Genomic DNA, 17091 nt, shown 5'->3' with positions numbered 1-17091 from the left:
AACTGGCGTTCCACTTACAGAATATTCTAGGTCTGCTTTCCTGATTTGGCAATCCAAGTAGACAATTTCTTTATCATTTTTAGCAATCATCTTAAGGAGGTGCAGCCTATATAACTCCTTTTACTGGTAACTGGGAAATATATGGATGATGTTTAAATTCTATAGTTTTACATGCAGAATTAACATGGCATTTACTGAATATCTCACTGTGTCAAGCTGTGCTGTGGAGGTTTAAGGACCCAGTGCTGGCCAGCCATGCTCTGTTAAAGGACAAGAATGTGCAAGTTGTTTGTAAAGTAATGTGAATGGGTAGAGAATTGCTAGTAGCCAGACATAATATTAAGACTTATACTTCTGAATGCCCCTCTGGATCCCTCTCCATGGCATCAGACAGCGTTTCATCATCATCATCCTCCTGTGATGCAGGAGACGATTCTGTTTCAGTAAACTTTAAATTACCATATGTGGCAAGAGCTCAGTATTGAGTACTTACAACTACAGGCTGTTCCATTGTTGCAGTGGCTAGATGACACTATCTGCATCTGTTGGGGAGAGAAGGGAGATGGAAAACCTAATATATATGTATTATATAGCTATATGTACAGTGGAGGAAATAATTATTTGATGCCTCGCTGATTTTGTAAGTTTGCCCACTGACAAAGAAACAAACAGTCTATAATTTTAATGGTAGGTTTATTCAAATAGTGAGAGATAGAATATCAAAAAGAAAATCCAGGAAATCACTTTAAATAAAAAACATAAACAGACTTGCATTTTATTGAGTGAAATAAGTATTTGATCCCCTGGCAAAACATGGCTTAGTACTTGGTGGCAAAACCCTTGTTGGCAAGCACAGAGGTCAGACGTTTCTTGTAGTTAATTACCAGGTTTGTGCACATATCAGGAGGAATCTTGGTCCACTCCTCTTTGCAAATCATCTCCAAATCCTTAAGGTTTCAAGGCTGTCGCTTTGCAATTCAGAGCTTCAGCTCCCTCCACAGATTTTCTATGGGATTAAGGTCCGGAGACTGGCTAGGCCACTCCATTACCTTAATATGCTTCTTTTTGAGCCACTCCTTTGTTGCCTTGGCCGTATGTTTTGGGTCATTGTCGTGCTGGAAGACCCATCCGTGACCTATTTTCAGTGCCCTGGCGGAGGGAAGAAGGTTGTCACTCAGGATTTTACAATACATGGCCCCGTGCATCTTTCCATCAATGTGGTGAAGTCATCCTGTCCCCTTAGCAGAGAAACACCCCCAAAGCATAATGTTTCCACCTCCATGCTTGACAGTGGGGACGGTGTTCTTGGGGTCATAGTCAGTATTTTTCTTCCTCCAAACACGGCGAGTTGAGTTGATGCCAAAGAGCTCGATTTTGGTTTCATCTGACCACAGCACTTTCTCCCAAGACTTCTCTGAATCATTCAGGCGATCATTGGCAAACTTCAGACGGGCCTGTACATGTGCCTTCTTGAGCAGGGCGACCTTGCGGGCACTGCAGGATTTTAATCCATTGTGGCGTAGTGTGTTACCAATGGTTTTCTTGGTGACTGTGGAGCCCAGCTGCCTTGAGATCATTAGCAAGCTCCTCCTGTGTAGTTCTTGGCTGATTTCTCACCTTCTTCATGATCAGTGATACACCACGAGGTGAGATCTTGCGTGGAGCCCCAGAACAAGGTCGATTGAAGGTCATTTTGTGTTTCTTCCATTTTCGAATAATTGCACCAACAGTTGTCTCTTTCTCACCCAGCTTCTTGCCTATGGTCTTGTAGCCCAATCAAGCCTTGTGCAGGTCTACAATCTTGTCCCTGATGTCCTTAGACAGCTCTTGGGTCTTGCCCATGGTGGAGAGGTTGGAGTCTGATTGATTGCATGGACAGGTGTCTTTTATACAGGTGACTGATTGACACAGGTGTCTTTGCTGCAGGTAACAAGTTTTTTTCGGTGTGTCTAAGGAGTAGGAGTATTTAACCAGTCTGTGGGAGCAAGAATTGTTAATGGTTGGCAGGGGATCAAATACTTATTTCACTCAATGAAATGCAAATCAATTTATATCTTTTATATAATGTGGTTTTCAGAACTTTCTTTTTGCTATTCTGTCTCTCGTTGTAGAAAGGAACCTACTTTTAAAATTATAGACTGTTCGCTTCTATGTCAGTGGGCAAACTTACAAAATTAGTGAGGGATCAAATAATTATTTCCTCCACTGTAAATGTGTGTGTATACTTGCATCTGACGTAGGCACTTGTGTCCTGGGGGGTGACTGGCTCAGATGAGTTTCCTCCAGGGAAGCCTTCAGCCACTGGTCTTTGACAGTTTTGGCTGAGGGCCAGCTCCTCAGCCTCTGTCAGAGGTGGTGGTGTTGGCCCTCTGCCCGTTTTGCAGGCCTCTGCCCTCTTTCTGTTGGCTGAGAACAACTCAAATGTTAATCTTTTTTTTTAATTAGTATTTTATTAAGTATTCATGTACAAATCATCACATTTTAGTTAAAACAGCATTCTGTTGGGGTTTAAATTACTACATATCGAAATAACCACTGAATTAATATTTACTTTAATAGCCTATGTCCATTATGAATAAGATCAAAGTGAGGAACAATCATGGCCAAGCAAAGTATGTCTTACCTTTCTGAACAATGTTTTTACAGTCAAGCCCAAAATTATTCATACCCCTGGCAAATTTTGACTTAAAGTTACTTTTATTCAACCAGCAAGTTTCTTCTTGATTGGAAATGACACAGGTGTCTCCCAGAAGATAATAAGACAATGTACAAGAGGCATCATTGTGGAAAAAATTATTTCTCTTCTTATTTACATTTGAACAAAAAGTGGCATGTCCAAAATTATTCATACCCTTTGCAAACTGTCACAGTCTATGGGAAAATCCAAAGTTCTTTACCATTCCAAATAGTCCAAGCTGTTCTAAAGCATCCTAATTACCCTGATTCATTGGGAACAGCTGTTTTAATCAACTCAGCAGGTGAAAAACAGCAGCTCTCTGCAGTTGGTTTGTGGACAGTCATGGCTAAGACAAAGGAGCACAATGAGGATCTGCGGCTGCGCATTGTGGCTGCTCACAAGTCAGGAAAGGGCTATAAGGCCATATCTAAATGTTTTCAAGTTCCAGTGGCTACAGTGCAAAAAATACAAGACGTTCTGCACTGTAGAAAATCTCAGAGGACGTGGTCGGAAGCCAAAAGTGACACTTGTGCTGGCCAGGAGGATAGTGAGAGAGGTGAAAAAGAATCCAAGGATCACCACCAAGGCCATCCTGGTGAATCTGGGCTCTGCTGGTGGCAACGTCTCAAGGCAGACAGTCCAACGGACACTGCACACAGCTGGGTTCCACGGACGCAGCCTGAGGAGGATGCCACTTCTCCAGATAAGGCACACAAAAGCCCGCTTGGCCTTTGCAAATGCTCATCTGGACAAAGAAGAAGACTTCTGGTCTTCTGTTTTATGGTCAGATGGAAAAAAAAATTGAATTGTTTGGCCACAATGATGTATCCTTCATTTGGCGTAAAAAAAGGAGAAGCCTTCAACCCTAAGAACACCATCCCCACTGTCAAACATGGTGGTGGGAACCTAATGCTTTTGGGGGTTTGTTTTTCAGCCAGTGGACCAGGAAACCTAATCGCAGTAAACGGCACCATGTAAAAAAGAGCAATACGTCAAGATTCTCAACAACAACATCACGTAGTGTGCAGAGAAACTTGGCCTTGGGCACCAGTGCACATTTCAGCACAATGACCCAAAACACACAGCAAGAAATGGTTAGTGGACAAAAACATTAACGTTTTGCAGTGGCCCAGCCAGAGTCCTGACTTGAATCCAATTGAGAATCTGTGGAAGGAGCTAAAGATCAGGGTGAATGGCAAGGAGACCCTCCAACCTGAAAGAGTTGGAGCTCATCGCTAAAGATGGATGGGCAAAAAATGGAGACATGCAAAAAGCTGGTCAGCAATTATAGGGGTATTACAGGGGTACAAATAATTTCGGGCTTGACTGTATATTTAATTTTTAGTTGCTTCCAAGTACGCTTTTCCCCTGATGGATTGCACCTAAATGAAAATCAGATTTTATTCAATCCACCACTTTTTCACCTGTATGCTACGCTTTTAAGTGCAGTTAAATGTTAAGTCAATGGAGTAGTGAATTCAGACTTACGCATTGACTCGGGCAGCAGTTTTCTCCCATGTTGCCTCTCTCTCCTTAGCTGCTGCTGCCATGTTACTTTTTTTTTTGCAAAATATATGGTTAAATTCTCCACAGGCCTGCAGGAGGACCTCCAGCTCCAGCACTGTAAAGTTACTCAATCTTTTTCTCTCGTTGTTGCCATGGTGAATCCAGGTATCGGGGCTCCATTGATTCCTTTTTATAGTGGTCATGCATGCGCTTAACTCAAGGTGAACAGTTCATTGATCTGATTCGAATCAGCTGTTCTGGAACCAGATACTCAGAGTTTCCCAACTGGGAACCTCCCAGTTCACCAAGTCTGTGTGTGAATGTGTGGACTGAGAGCCACAGTACATTCCTGTCTGATTCACCATCCAAATCCAGATCTCAGGTCCTGAAGTCCTGAGCTTCCTGCCCACCTGGACAACCCCACCTGACTGAAGTTTCTGTCTATGTCCTCAGCGCAGCCCACTGTTTGTTTCTGTTTGTTTTCAGTGTTTTGTGACTTTCTCAGTTGGACTGGTTGTGTATTTATGTTTTTTGTCCTTTGATTTGTTTCATGTTTGCTCATTGAAAAATTATCTGAGATCAGAACAGAAATCGGAAGTTTTTGATCTTGGAAACAGTAGTTGACAAAACTTTTGACAGCCCCACATGGTTTAGCTCTCTCTGATTTGTAGTGCATTTTCATGGACTGTTGCAGAAACCAAGCAGCTTATAAACATCAGAGTTAAAAAAATGTTTATAATAAAATAAATGCCACCAAAAAAGCTTGGGAGTAAGTTTTATTCACTTATGGAAACAGTTGCCGCTTTTGAAAGAAGCTGATCTGAAACCAACCATATTACGAAAAGTTTCGACAGTTCCTGTTTCCTCCAGTGAGAAGGAAGTTCGTCCTGAAGCCTCCACCTTAAAGAGAGTGACTCTACAAACAGAGCTACGCTTACAGAGAGACGGACCCTACACATAAAAAAATCTCACTGTTTATTCAGCTCAGGTTGTTCTGCTGCAGCAACATGCAGAATTAACATTTTTTAAAAGTTCATTCTATTTGTGTAAAATCTTTACATTTGCAGGAATAATTAATGATAATTTAATATAATGTAGGGTGAGTGTGATCTAACCCAACCCGACCCTGACAGGAAATTGGAATAAAAACTAAATCCTGAGACATCAGAGAAATCTGATGATGTTCAGACTGTCATTGTGAATGAAATCTTTGTCAAATTTATTCTTTTTTTATCATTCACAGCTGATAATTAACAAAAAAGAAAATCCTAATTGACTACAACTACTCTGTTCTTAATGATGCTGCTTCAGCTTGGGTAATATTACTCTTATCTTTTAAGTCCAAAGTTTGTCTTAAAGGAGTTTGATAAATACCCTGATTTCACTGGGACAGGCGTAAATGACAGGTAATGTGGTGCTGCATTCAGGGGCCTCTGATTCTTACAGTTATATATGCAGCTTATACATAGCAGTGCATTATTCAAATATTTCTATTTTCTCATTTATTTTTTTTAATGTCACCTCATTCTATTTTAATGTGTTTCTATGCCTCTGTGAAGCACTTTGAAATGCCTTGTGTCTAACTTGTGCTATATAAACAAACTCGTGTTGCCTATGAACACACCTATCTGACTCTGTATACATATTTTCAGCTCAACATCATGTACAGTTAGTATCATCATCATCATCATCATCATCATCATCATCACTGTAGCTGTAGCTTCCATGAAATAACACTGACTGTAACTCACACTCACAGGAGATGTCAAGCTGCTGGTTTCACTTCACAGCTGATGGCGAACCCACAGCTTCGATCTAAAACGTGCTGAACAAACTGTCTGTGCATCAGATCTACGATGTGATGCCAGTTTAACTATGTTAAGGTTACACAGCAGAGAAATGAGGGAAGATGATGTTTATATTGTTTATTTACAGCTGAAAATCAGGATGCCAACAGAAGACTGAAGAAATATTTTCAGTGTCCAGCAGAGGGCAGCAGGGGGTTTCATAGGGGTATGATGGGGTATCATGATGTATCAGAGGGTATGGGAGGGGTATGATGGGATATCATGATGTATCAGAGGATATGGGAGGGGTGACCTCTTACAAACAGCAATGTCATCAGGTCCCAGTTAAGAGGTCTGATCTTTCCCTCTGAACTTCTCATGTTTTCATTTCAATAAATGCTCAGATCTTATCAATCAAATTAATGATGTCAGTCAGAGAGATCAAACTAGCCCCTTTACTTTGATGGTTTTAATTCATGTACTGTTTGAGGAAGAGGACAGAGCTTCATACACACACACATACCTTAATTATTTCCCCATGACAATGAACAAAGAACAGCATCAGTGTCAGAGCCAATCAGGGGCAGAGTAGGGGCAGTGCTTCTTAGAGACAGACCTGCAGGTGCACCAGTGCAATCAATGAAAATGTTGAAAATGGTTGCACTCAGGAGCCTTGTTTTGTATTGTATTGATATATTGTTGTATTGATGTATTGTTGTACTGATAATAATTGTTGTCTGCAGCCTCTTTTAAAGACTCAAACTGAGATTTTCTTGCATTATTGACAAAACATTAAAACAACTTGATAAAACACAACTATATAATAAATACAATAAATATTAACTAAAACAGCTTGGGTCTTAAAACCAGATTTTGCTGCTGCACAGTACCAGTATCATGGAGGATATAAGACTTGTTTTAATTGGGTATTAGATGGTAAAAAGTGAGCATGATGGGGTATCAGGGTATCAGGATACCCCTCCACCACCCTTTGAGATATTTACAGAGCGCCAGAGATATCTGATGACAATGGAGGGTTAAGAAAGGATATGATGGAGTATGACAAAGGGGTAGATGAAGTCTGTAAGGGTATCTAAGAAAATAAGGGGTATCAGAGGGTATCATGGCTATCACAGGGTTTATCATAGGGCTGGGGTGATTGTAGAGTATAAGAGGGGGTATCAGAGTGTTTCAGAGGCAATAACAGGTATCAGGGGGTATTAGATAAATACTGATCTGTGACCAGAAATATCTGATCAGCTGTTTCAATATGACACCCTGTTGTATGATTATCAGCTCAACAGGAATCCAGATTACACCCTGATTCCTGACAGTCACTCCTCCATCAGCCTGGGTAGACGAGAGGGGTATCAGGGAATGTCAGAGAGGGGTATCAGAGGGTGTCAGGGGTATGATGGAGTATCAAAGGGTATCATGGGGTGTCAAAGCTTCCTGTGGGGTATCAGAGCGTATCATGGGGTATGAGAGTAATGTGGGGTATCAGAGGCAGCCTGCTGCAGCAAGACTGAGCTGAAGACGACCGAAGAGTTTCTCTCAAAGTTCACTCTGAACTTCAGTAGATAATAAAGCACCAGGCAGCAGTCAGTGAGTTAAATAACAGGTAGTTTATACACCTGTTCACACCTGGACTTCCTGTCTGAGAGAAAAAGACAAGGCAGGGGTCATGTTGGTCCTCCTGACACAGGTGAGACCAGTTGACTAGTGAATCAGGTTTGTGGACTTGGTTTGGTGAGTAAAGGTTTTGTCTGGTCCAGATGTTCTTTTGTAAATGTTCTACATGTTCCCCAGACATATGTGACGTTCCTCATTCAGTTTGATGGTTCAGGTCCAGGTCAGACTTTGTGGCTCAGCTCGCAGGCTGATGGCTGAATGCATTGAAACAGACAACAACTCCAACATAACACTGCTTCAGTTCAGATCAGGTAAAAACACCAGGTTTTTATATACACACCTGTGTGTGTGTGTGTGTGTGTGTGTGTGTGTGTGTGTGTGTGTGTGTGTGTGTGTGTGTGTGTGTGTGGACAAACTGTGATCCAAACCTGCTGTCACACAGATCTTTAGACCAGCTTGAACTTGACCATCATGTCAGGTCTGTACACATCAACAGAAACCTCAGGTTTCAGAGAAGATGATGCATTGTGTTCTGATCATGTGACACTAAACAAACTGAGTCCACTCTGAGTTGTGCTGGTCTATACCTGATTCTTCTGAATGTCTGAGAACATGGAGTTTGTCACTGGATCACCTGACACTGCACCTGAGGAGAGGAGGAGACACTGACTGACCAAACACATGAGGTAATGTTTGTGTGTAATGCTTCTCTCATTAATGAATATATGTTCAGCAGCTGCACACTTGGCAACAGATGTTATGATGATTCAGACTTTGTGATGACAGATGCTGTGATGACACCTGTTGTCAGCAGTTGAACTCACAGAGGAGCTTCATTTGAATTCTGTGTCACATATTACCATCACATCTGTGGTTAGAGTCACAATTGTCCTCTCATCATGAAGAACAGCTGACAAGAACAATTCACCTGTGCACACCTATCAGTGAGACCTCATGACACAGCCACCCAGTATGTTCATGTACACCATCATCCAGACATCTCAGATGTTTTCATTTCATATCTGAGGTTCAGGAAGAGAGGACTGAGGACCCAGGAGTCCAGATGCTGGACTCCCCCCTAAAACCCTGACCAGAGTGTGTCACTGTGAGACCAGCACTGATCTGACTTCAGATGGACCGTGAACGTGGTCTGCAGATGGTCTGATGGTCTGCAGACCTGGATCACACCTGTTTGGTGCATCAGGACTGATCTGGATCTGGAGGTTTGGATCAGTAGTTCTACAGTGTGTGTGTGTGTTGCTGCTGCAGGTGAGTCCAGTCCTAGTCTGCCAAGCTGGTCTCTTTATAAGAACCTATATAGTATCTGCAAGTTTAGAGACCTGAACCAGCTGAGACTGAGGCAAATCTAGATAATCTGGATCTCATCAAAGTTTCTGTTCCAGTCGTCTTTTAGAACTGATTCTTGTTTGAAAAAGTTCTGGACTCTGGACCTGGACTGAGGTTTGATGTTTGTGATGTCAGTTCAGCACAGGTGGACCACTGTCCAGTCTGTGATTTGTGTCACCGACACCTGGACTCAGGATCAGTAGAATTTGGATCAGTCTTCACACTGTGTCTAAATCAGAGCTGATCGATGACAGGTGATCAATGACAGCTGTTCTGATGATGAATCAATAATCCAGATGAAGCTAATGAATATTTTATGAATCATCACTGGTCCTGTTCCAGGTCCTGGTCCTGGGCCTGGACCTGCAGCAGGTGAAGGTGTTGCAGGTTACACATGTGAGCCGGTCTGGGACTTGACTCCACTCAACTACAGTCGTGTGTGTGCATGTGTGTGTGTGTGTGTGTGTGTGTGTGTGTGTGTGTGAGTGTCTGTGTGTGAATTAACAGACGGTACATGAACATCCACATCATTAACAGTGTGTACAGTCAGCAGGGGGCGCTGTGGTGCAACACTTCAGATCACGGAACATGTTCAAAACAGGAGTTTAACTCCTATAACTTCACCTGGTGGCCAAGGCCCCGCCTCCAACACTCTGTCCTGGACCAGCTGCGGCCCGCTCCAAACGCTCTTCCTCCTCTCAATGATTTGTGGCCGGCAGCTCAGACAGACGACTCTCGGGCGGTTTTGGATCGCAGAGCTCCAGCCTGGCTCAGGAAGGGGAAGGTGGTACCAAGGCAGCCGGAGGCCACGGTCAGACCCAGACTGGCCCAGGCGCAGCAGATAGACCAGCCATACCCGTGATCCACATCGGCTGGGAGACCATAGATGAAGGGAGGGTTCCTGGAGAGGTCGTAGGTCACACTGGCTGCATATGTACACAGAGAGATGGTGCAGAAGATCCCTGGGAACAGAGCAGAGACCAGATCAGAACCTGTTACTCTGAGCAGGGGATCATGGGAGATGCACTTGTCATCACTCAGAGACTACACAGACGTTCACTCATGTGTCCATATGAACACAGGAACAGGTCTTTTTTTTATACTGGACCTGAACAGGCCACTGTCCTGGTCCTGGTCCTGAGTGAGACATGTTCTAAACTTAACCTGGAGTTCATCCTGTCTGAGGGGATTTAATGTCACTGTTTCCTGAGCTCTGATTGGCTGCTGCTCTGGTCTGACATGTTGCAAGTCCAGACTGTGACCAGCAGAGGGTGACACATTTCTGATGTTGCAGTTTTTCACTGTGGCTAAAACACATACTTGTAACCTGGACTCAACACAAAACCCAAATGTCAAACTAGATTCACCAGAATCTGTTTTCAGATCAGACACAAACCAGTCACAAAACACCACTGACCCTTCATTACACACCACACGACAAAACACAACACTGTTCAGGGCAGGAAACTCCAAAAATGTTTCCTCCTCATAACAGAGAAAAGGCATTTTATGTTTCCTAAAAAAATAGTCAAAGGTCAGTAACAATTACCGCTACAGTTACAATAACAGTTACAGTTACAATAACAGCAACTGTTACAGTAACAGTTACAGTTAAAGTTACAGTTACAATAACAGTTACAGTCAATTACATAACAGTAACAGTAAGAGTTACAATAACAGTAACAGTGAAAGTGACAATAACAGTTACAGTTACACTAACAATTACAGTAGCAGTTACAGTTACACTAACAATAGCAGTAACAGTTAAAGTAACAGTTACAGTAACAGTTAAAGTAACAGTTACAGTTACAATAACAGTTACAGAAACAGCTATAGTTACAATAACAGTTGCAGTTACAATCACAATTACAGTAGCAGTTACAGTTACACTAACAATAACAGTTACAGTAAAAGTAACAATAACAGTAACACTAACGATAACAGTTACAGAAACAGTTATAGTTACAATAACAGTCACACTAACAGTTGTTTTTGGTCTTGTTCTTGGTCTTCCTCCTTCTCTTACTTCAGGCTATTTTCCTCCATTGTTTCTATCAAATATTCAACCTTCATCAACGTGCTCACTCTGAACTGGTTTATATTGCTTATATTGCATATATTGGTTTCATCACATCATTAGTAAAAAGTGTGAACACTTTGTGTGTAAACTATGACATTTGTGCTGTAGTTGTGTTTAACCTCTGCTACCTGTAGTTACCATTATGCATCACAGAGCATCACATTGTGTTTTAGTGAGTGAAACTGTGTTTAGAGTTTAGCAAACAGAGTAAATAAGATGTGAACCTGTGTCTGAGTGTCTGATTCAATAAATTTGTTCAGGGCACTGAGTGTTGGGTTCAGAGAGATTTAGTGTTATAGCAATTCAGAAAAACTGTTAAGACACACACACACTCACACACTCACACACACACACACACACACACACACACACACACAGTCTCTCTGTGTTACCTGCCATGAGGAAGAGCAGTCCAGACACGTGCTGTGTCAGACTCTCCTCCCAGAAGAACCCAACTGATGCCACGATGCTCCCACACAGAAGGACAGCCGCCGCCATGCCCAGAAACCCGGCTGTGATCCGACGTAGGTCTGCAGCAGCACACACACAAACACACACACACAGAGCTGTCAGTAATGAGCGTGGTAAATGAGGAAACACAGAGGGTGTTGCCCCCCCCCCCCCCCCCCCCAACTGTCCCTCTGCACTGTTACATAAAACTGTCGTGGCACGTTTCCATGGCAACTGGTGACAAGTAGGAAGAAGCTCTGCTGACTGATGAGAGCCAGAGGCATTAAAGGGCCAGTCTGACTAATAATGCAGCAGAGAGGATTTGATCTATAATCTATAGTCTATAATCTATGATCTATCATCTTTAATCTATAGTTTATAATCTAATTTTCAGATTCTATTCCAGTAGAATCACACTAGAGTTTGATGCTCAGCTCAGGTTGGGGGGGGGGGTCATCAGAGAATCAATGCTGATCCACAGTGTGTGAAGGTTATTTCAGCCCTGAGTTCTGTCTGTAGGCAGATGTATGTGGCCTGAGAGACAGACCTCAGGATAAAAATCACCCAATCATGGCAGCTCCTGAGGTCATGTGACTCAGAGAGTCAACGATAAAAGTAACAGACTCAGATGATGAATGTCTGAAGGTTAATCACGACACAGACACAAACACACAAACACACAGACATACTGTCACTTATACAGGTAACAAACCTGGATGTTTTTTTTCACCTTCAGCCAATCACAACTGATACAACTTGACTTCAACATCTAAGGATCACAATGTGTGTATGTATACGTGTAGCTGTGTGGGTTTGTGTAGCTGCGTTTTGTGTGTGTGTGTGTGTGTGTGTGTGTGTGTGTGTGTGTGTGCTCACGCAGCAGGTGCCACTCGTCCTGTTGGATGGTCCTGGTCAGGTTCAGAGGGATGTTCCTCAATCTGATTGGCTGAGAGAAGTGATACTTGACTGCTGTGCAGCGATCGGCGATACCTACAGAGACAAGAGCACACAGGTGAGGAGGGAGGGAGGAGAGGAGGAGAGGAGGAGGTGAGGAGAAGAGGAAGAAAAGAGGAGGAGAGGAGGTGAGGAGGAAAAGAGGAGGTGAAGAGGTGAGGAGGAGAAGAGGAGGAGGTGAGGAGGGGGTAAGGAGGAGAGGAGGCGAGGAGAGCTCAGACTGACTCAGTGTGTTCTGCTGTTATGATGAAACTCTCCTCTGTCAACATCAAACACACTGTGTGAGTCTGACAGAACATGCAGAACGTACAGAAAGTACAGAACATACAGAACATGCAGAACATACACAACATACAGAACGTAGAGATCAGTTCTCAGGCTCAGAACCAGGGACAGAGGATCAGGGTTGAAGATGGTTCCACAGTCTGCACACACAGCACCAGCTTCAGAGTCTGTTTGGATGCACTGATCTGATCTGATCTGAGCTCAGGTCTGATGCAGTGTGATGATATGGAACATAATGTAATCTAATGTGATTTGAGGCTGTAATCTGATGTGTGGTCTGCGTGTTGTCGGGTCCAGCTCCTCTCTGCTCACCATCGCTCTGACCTCTGGGTTTTAGGTCGGCAGCCTGCCAGAGACTGCAGAGACAAAACTGCAGACGTCACTGTGACCCACAAGTCCTTAATCCTGCAGAGACCACACAGTCCAGGTTTTACTGCTTCTGCGCTGCTGGTTACCTGTAGGTTAGGCAGCTGGTCCCACGTCTGAGAACAATCTAAAACCAGCCTGCAGAGACCACTTCTAGACCAGTTTGAGATCAAACTGAAACCAGTTCAAAGTATACCTAGACTAGACCAGCTTCAGGTGTGGATGTGAGGAAGAGTGTGAGAGTAAACAGGACAGTGTTTTGAAGGAGAGCATGGCTCTCAGTGATTAAATCAAAACCAGTGTGAGATCAAAACTGGCCTGAAAACAGTCTGACACCAGCATTCTGAGACAGGTCAGAGATATAAGAAAAACAGTCCGAACACTAGTCTGAAACAAGTGTGAGACCAGTCTGAGACAGTGAGACACACTGACATCTACATTAACACAAGAGCATTTCTGACACACCTGTCTGTACCTGAGACACCATGAGCTCACACACTGAACAACAGTTTACACAACAACTCAAATTTATCTACAGGCTGTCGACTACTTCTACAGCACAGCTGAACACAGGACAGTACCGGACAAGACAGGACAGAACATGACAGGACAGGCTCTATAATATATACAGGTTCTATGTATATACATGTTCTATGTATTAGTATATACAGGTTCTATGTATTAGTTCATACAGGTTCTATGTATTAGTATATACAGGTTCTATGTATATAAAGGTTCTATGTATTAGTATACAGGCTCTATATATTAGTGTATACAGGTTCTATGTATTAGTTTATACACGCTCTATGTATTAGTGTATACAGGTTCTATGTATTAGTTTATACACGCTCTATGTATTAGTATATACAGGTTCTATGTATATAAAGGTTCTATGTATTAGTATACAGGCTCTATATATTAGTGTATACAGGTTCTATGTATTAGTTTATACACGCTCTATGTATTAGTGTATACAGGTTCTATGTATTAGTTTATACATGCTCTATGTATTAGTGTATACAGATTCTATGTTTTAATATATACAGGTTCTATGTATTAGTGTATACAGGTTCTATGTATTAGTTTATACACGTTCTATGTATTAGTGTATACAGGTTCTATGTATTAGTTTATACACGTTCTATGTATTAGTGTATACAGGTTCTATGTATTAGTTTATACACGCTCTATGTATTAGTGTATACAGGTTCTATGTATTAGTTTATACATGCTCGATGTATTAGTGTATACAGGTTCTATGTATTAGTGTATACAGACTCTATGTTTTAATATATACAGGTTCTATGTATTAGTGTATACAGGTTCTATGTTTTAATATATACAGGTTCTATGTATTAGTGTATACAGGTTCTATATAATAATACACGCAACTGTATAGTAATGTATTAATGTTACAGTAAACATTGTGTATACGTATGAGTGTATGGTATATGCAGCAGTATATATGTATATATAAACAATATATAAGCGGTCTGACCCCGGTCGATGAGCTTGTCGATGTCCGGGTCCAGGCCCTTGAAGTAGCACTTCCTCCATAGGCCGGAGTGTGTCGAGAACAGCGGTCTGCCGCACTCGGTCTCCAGGATGCCCATCCCCAGGATGGCTCGCCAGTTCTCCAGCAGCTCCTCCTCTCTGCTGCCCACATGCACGGGCTTCATCAGCGCCACGTCCCGCTGCCGGGCCCCGCCGCTGCCGGTGTCCACCAGTGGCAGGTGGTAAATGGGCATCTCCCGATTCTTCTGATCGTTGGAGTCGGATCCGTGCCGGTCGCAGTTGTCCTTGTGTCTGCGGGTGTTGGTCTCATACCAGTGGTCGGTGGAGATGGCGGTGACCAGCAGCAGCAGGGACAGCACGCTGAGCGCAAGGCTCACCGCAGACACCGTCACCGTCACCGGCCGGGCTCTCTCCATGGCCGGGACATGAACGGAGCCGCTCCCGGAGCAGGTCCCGGAGCAGGTCCCGGTGCTGCTGTTCCCCCCGCTGTTTCCGTTACTGGGCATCTTCTGCTGCCATCCTCGCGCAACGTCAGCCGTTCCCAGTTTGCCCTCGAGAGCGCGTTGTCATGCCGACTGAAGGACCATCAGAGCTGCGTCAAGGTGAACGCAGGTAATGCGCATCAGTACCGGAAAACCACCGAGAGCGCCTTCAAAATAAAACAGAAATTCGATTTTTATACATACAAAGGTCTAGAAGGTCCACCCATCCATTATCTATACCGTTTATCCATCCCGGGCAGGACTCCAGTCTGTCGCAGGGCTGACATACAGAGACGAGCGACCATTCACTCTCACATTCACACCTACGGGCAGTTTAGAGTCACCAATTAACTTTGTGTGCATGTCTTTGGACTGTGGGAGGAAGCCGAAGTACCCCGAGGAAACCCAAGCAGACATGGGGAGAACATGCAAACTCTACACAGAAAGGCCCCAGGCCTGGGGTTCGAACCCAGAACCTTCTTGCTGTGAGGCGACAGCGCTAACCCACAGAAACATGATACACATGAATTTACACATTTGTAGAACGACATTGTTGTCATGGAAACAATAATGCCAGGCAACTGCACAGGAATACAGTAGATTTTAATAATTTGTAATAAATATAGTTTCCAGGGAAACCCTAACCACAACAATGAAATCAAGTGAGGTGAAAAATAAATATCTAACATGTGGCTGCAATGTGAACATGTCACAGTAAAACACTGCCACATCAACAAACATGCTTATTATTATTATTAATATTATTATTATTACACATCTCTGTCACTAAGTGCTGCTCATGGGGGATTTTTGGGTCTCTGTAATAACATTATAACACTAGATGTACTCTATATAAGTGACCTGAGATGGCTTCTGTTATGATTTGGCGCTATATAAATGAAAAACGAACATGTAGTATTATTTTGAAATCTGACACCGGAAATGTTGATGTAACGTCACTGCTGCTGACTTGACGCATAGTCTCCTCAGCGCTGGGTGTGACAGTCTCTCTCTCCTTCAGTAACTTCACTCTGAGACTCTAATGACTCTATTGTGACTGACGAGGCATGAACAGAATCTGTGTCTCTGATGTTCACAGTTTAAAACTGTCAGTGTTGGTTTAAAGGGAAGAAAACAAAACACATAATTAACAGAATCTTCTGTTTCAGTAGAATGAACATGTTATGTTTCTGCAGTAGAATCTCTATATAATACTGTGTTTATGTGGTGCAGTCTGTGTATTAGTAGAAGAGCCTCAGCAGAACCTGAGTAGAATCACAGTAGAACTGGTGTTTTTCTGCAGTAGAGTCTTGGTAGAATTAAACAAATAGAGGTTTGCAGGCTACTTATCGGCAGCAGTGGTGGGACGTGTCCGGCAGAGAGGTGAATCTTTAGATTTCCTGATGGACACAAACTACTCACCGTTAAGAAAACTCAGTTGATTTGTTTGTTTGAGGCGTTCAATGTCAATGCTCACTATCAGACATTAATTCTCACCCTAACACAGACACTGGAAATGACCTGTGCTGCCTTCAGGGTCTCCTCACAGCGTCAGACCACATTACAAACAGAATATCATTGGATCATTGGTTTTTGACTGAACAAAACTGATTTTTTTCTACTAAGTTTATAAAGTAGACTAAATGATTCATCAAAAAAGCAGCCTCTGATAACATAGAACATGAATTAGACAAAAGACCTTCAATAACATAAACTATGATGTTACGTTAAAACAAAATGTTAAACCTTCACATTTTAAAACTAAGGAATGAATAAATAGTGGAATGGCAAGGAAGGAAAGATAAATTACTATATGATGACATATGATACTATATGATAAGTGTTTATTAGTTGCTGTTTTTCTTTTAAATGTTTATTGTGATTCTTCTTTGTGTATTTGGATGGTGATGATGTACCGTTTTGGTTTTTTATGCCTTTTTTAAACATGCTATAGCAATAAAGAATATTTTTATTGTCATCAGACAGGATTTCTATTCACAGACTGAATTT

At 42.6% G+C, this 17091-nt stretch overlaps 1 protein-coding gene across 1 annotated transcript; it reads right to left on the bottom strand.

Annotated features, from left to right (window-relative positions):
• Positions 1-6093: 6093 nt before the first annotated feature.
• tmem178a (transmembrane protein 178a) lies at positions 6094-15204 on the bottom strand. Its single transcript, XM_071472252.1, has 5 exons — positions 14583-15204; positions 12356-12469; positions 11422-11559; positions 9574-9911; positions 6094-8248 (listed from the first exon to the last, which is right to left on the bottom strand). The coding sequence occupies exons 1-4, from the start codon at positions 15103-15105 to the stop codon at positions 9670-9672; spliced, it is 1017 nt and encodes a 338-aa protein (XP_071328353.1). The 5' UTR covers positions 15106-15204; the 3' UTR covers positions 6094-8248; positions 9574-9669.
• Positions 15205-17091: the final 1887 nt, after the last annotated feature.

The sequence above is a fragment of the Trachinotus anak genome, unplaced genomic scaffold, assembly GCF_046630095.1.
Source record: "Trachinotus anak isolate AG129_WGS33_773 ecotype Australia unplaced genomic scaffold, CSIRO_AGI_Tana_v1 ptg000036l, whole genome shotgun sequence".
Classification (NCBI taxonomy): domain Eukaryota; kingdom Metazoa; phylum Chordata; class Actinopteri; order Carangiformes; family Carangidae; genus Trachinotus; species Trachinotus anak.
This window is presented reverse-complemented; position numbering and strand designations above follow the sequence as displayed.

Coding starts and splice junctions, on each gene's coding strand:
- tmem178a (XM_071472252.1), bottom strand. CDS start 15,105: ATGCCCAGTAACGGAAACAGCGGGGGGAACAGCAGCACCGGGACCTGC. Junction 11,560..12,355: donor GGACGAGTGGCACCTGCTGC/GTGAGCACACAC, acceptor GTGCTGCTGCAG/ACCTACGTCGGATCACAGCC. Junction 9,912..11,421: donor ACTGCTCTTCCTCATGGCAG/GTAACACAGAGA, acceptor CTCTGTTCCCAG/GGATCTTCTGCACCATCTCT.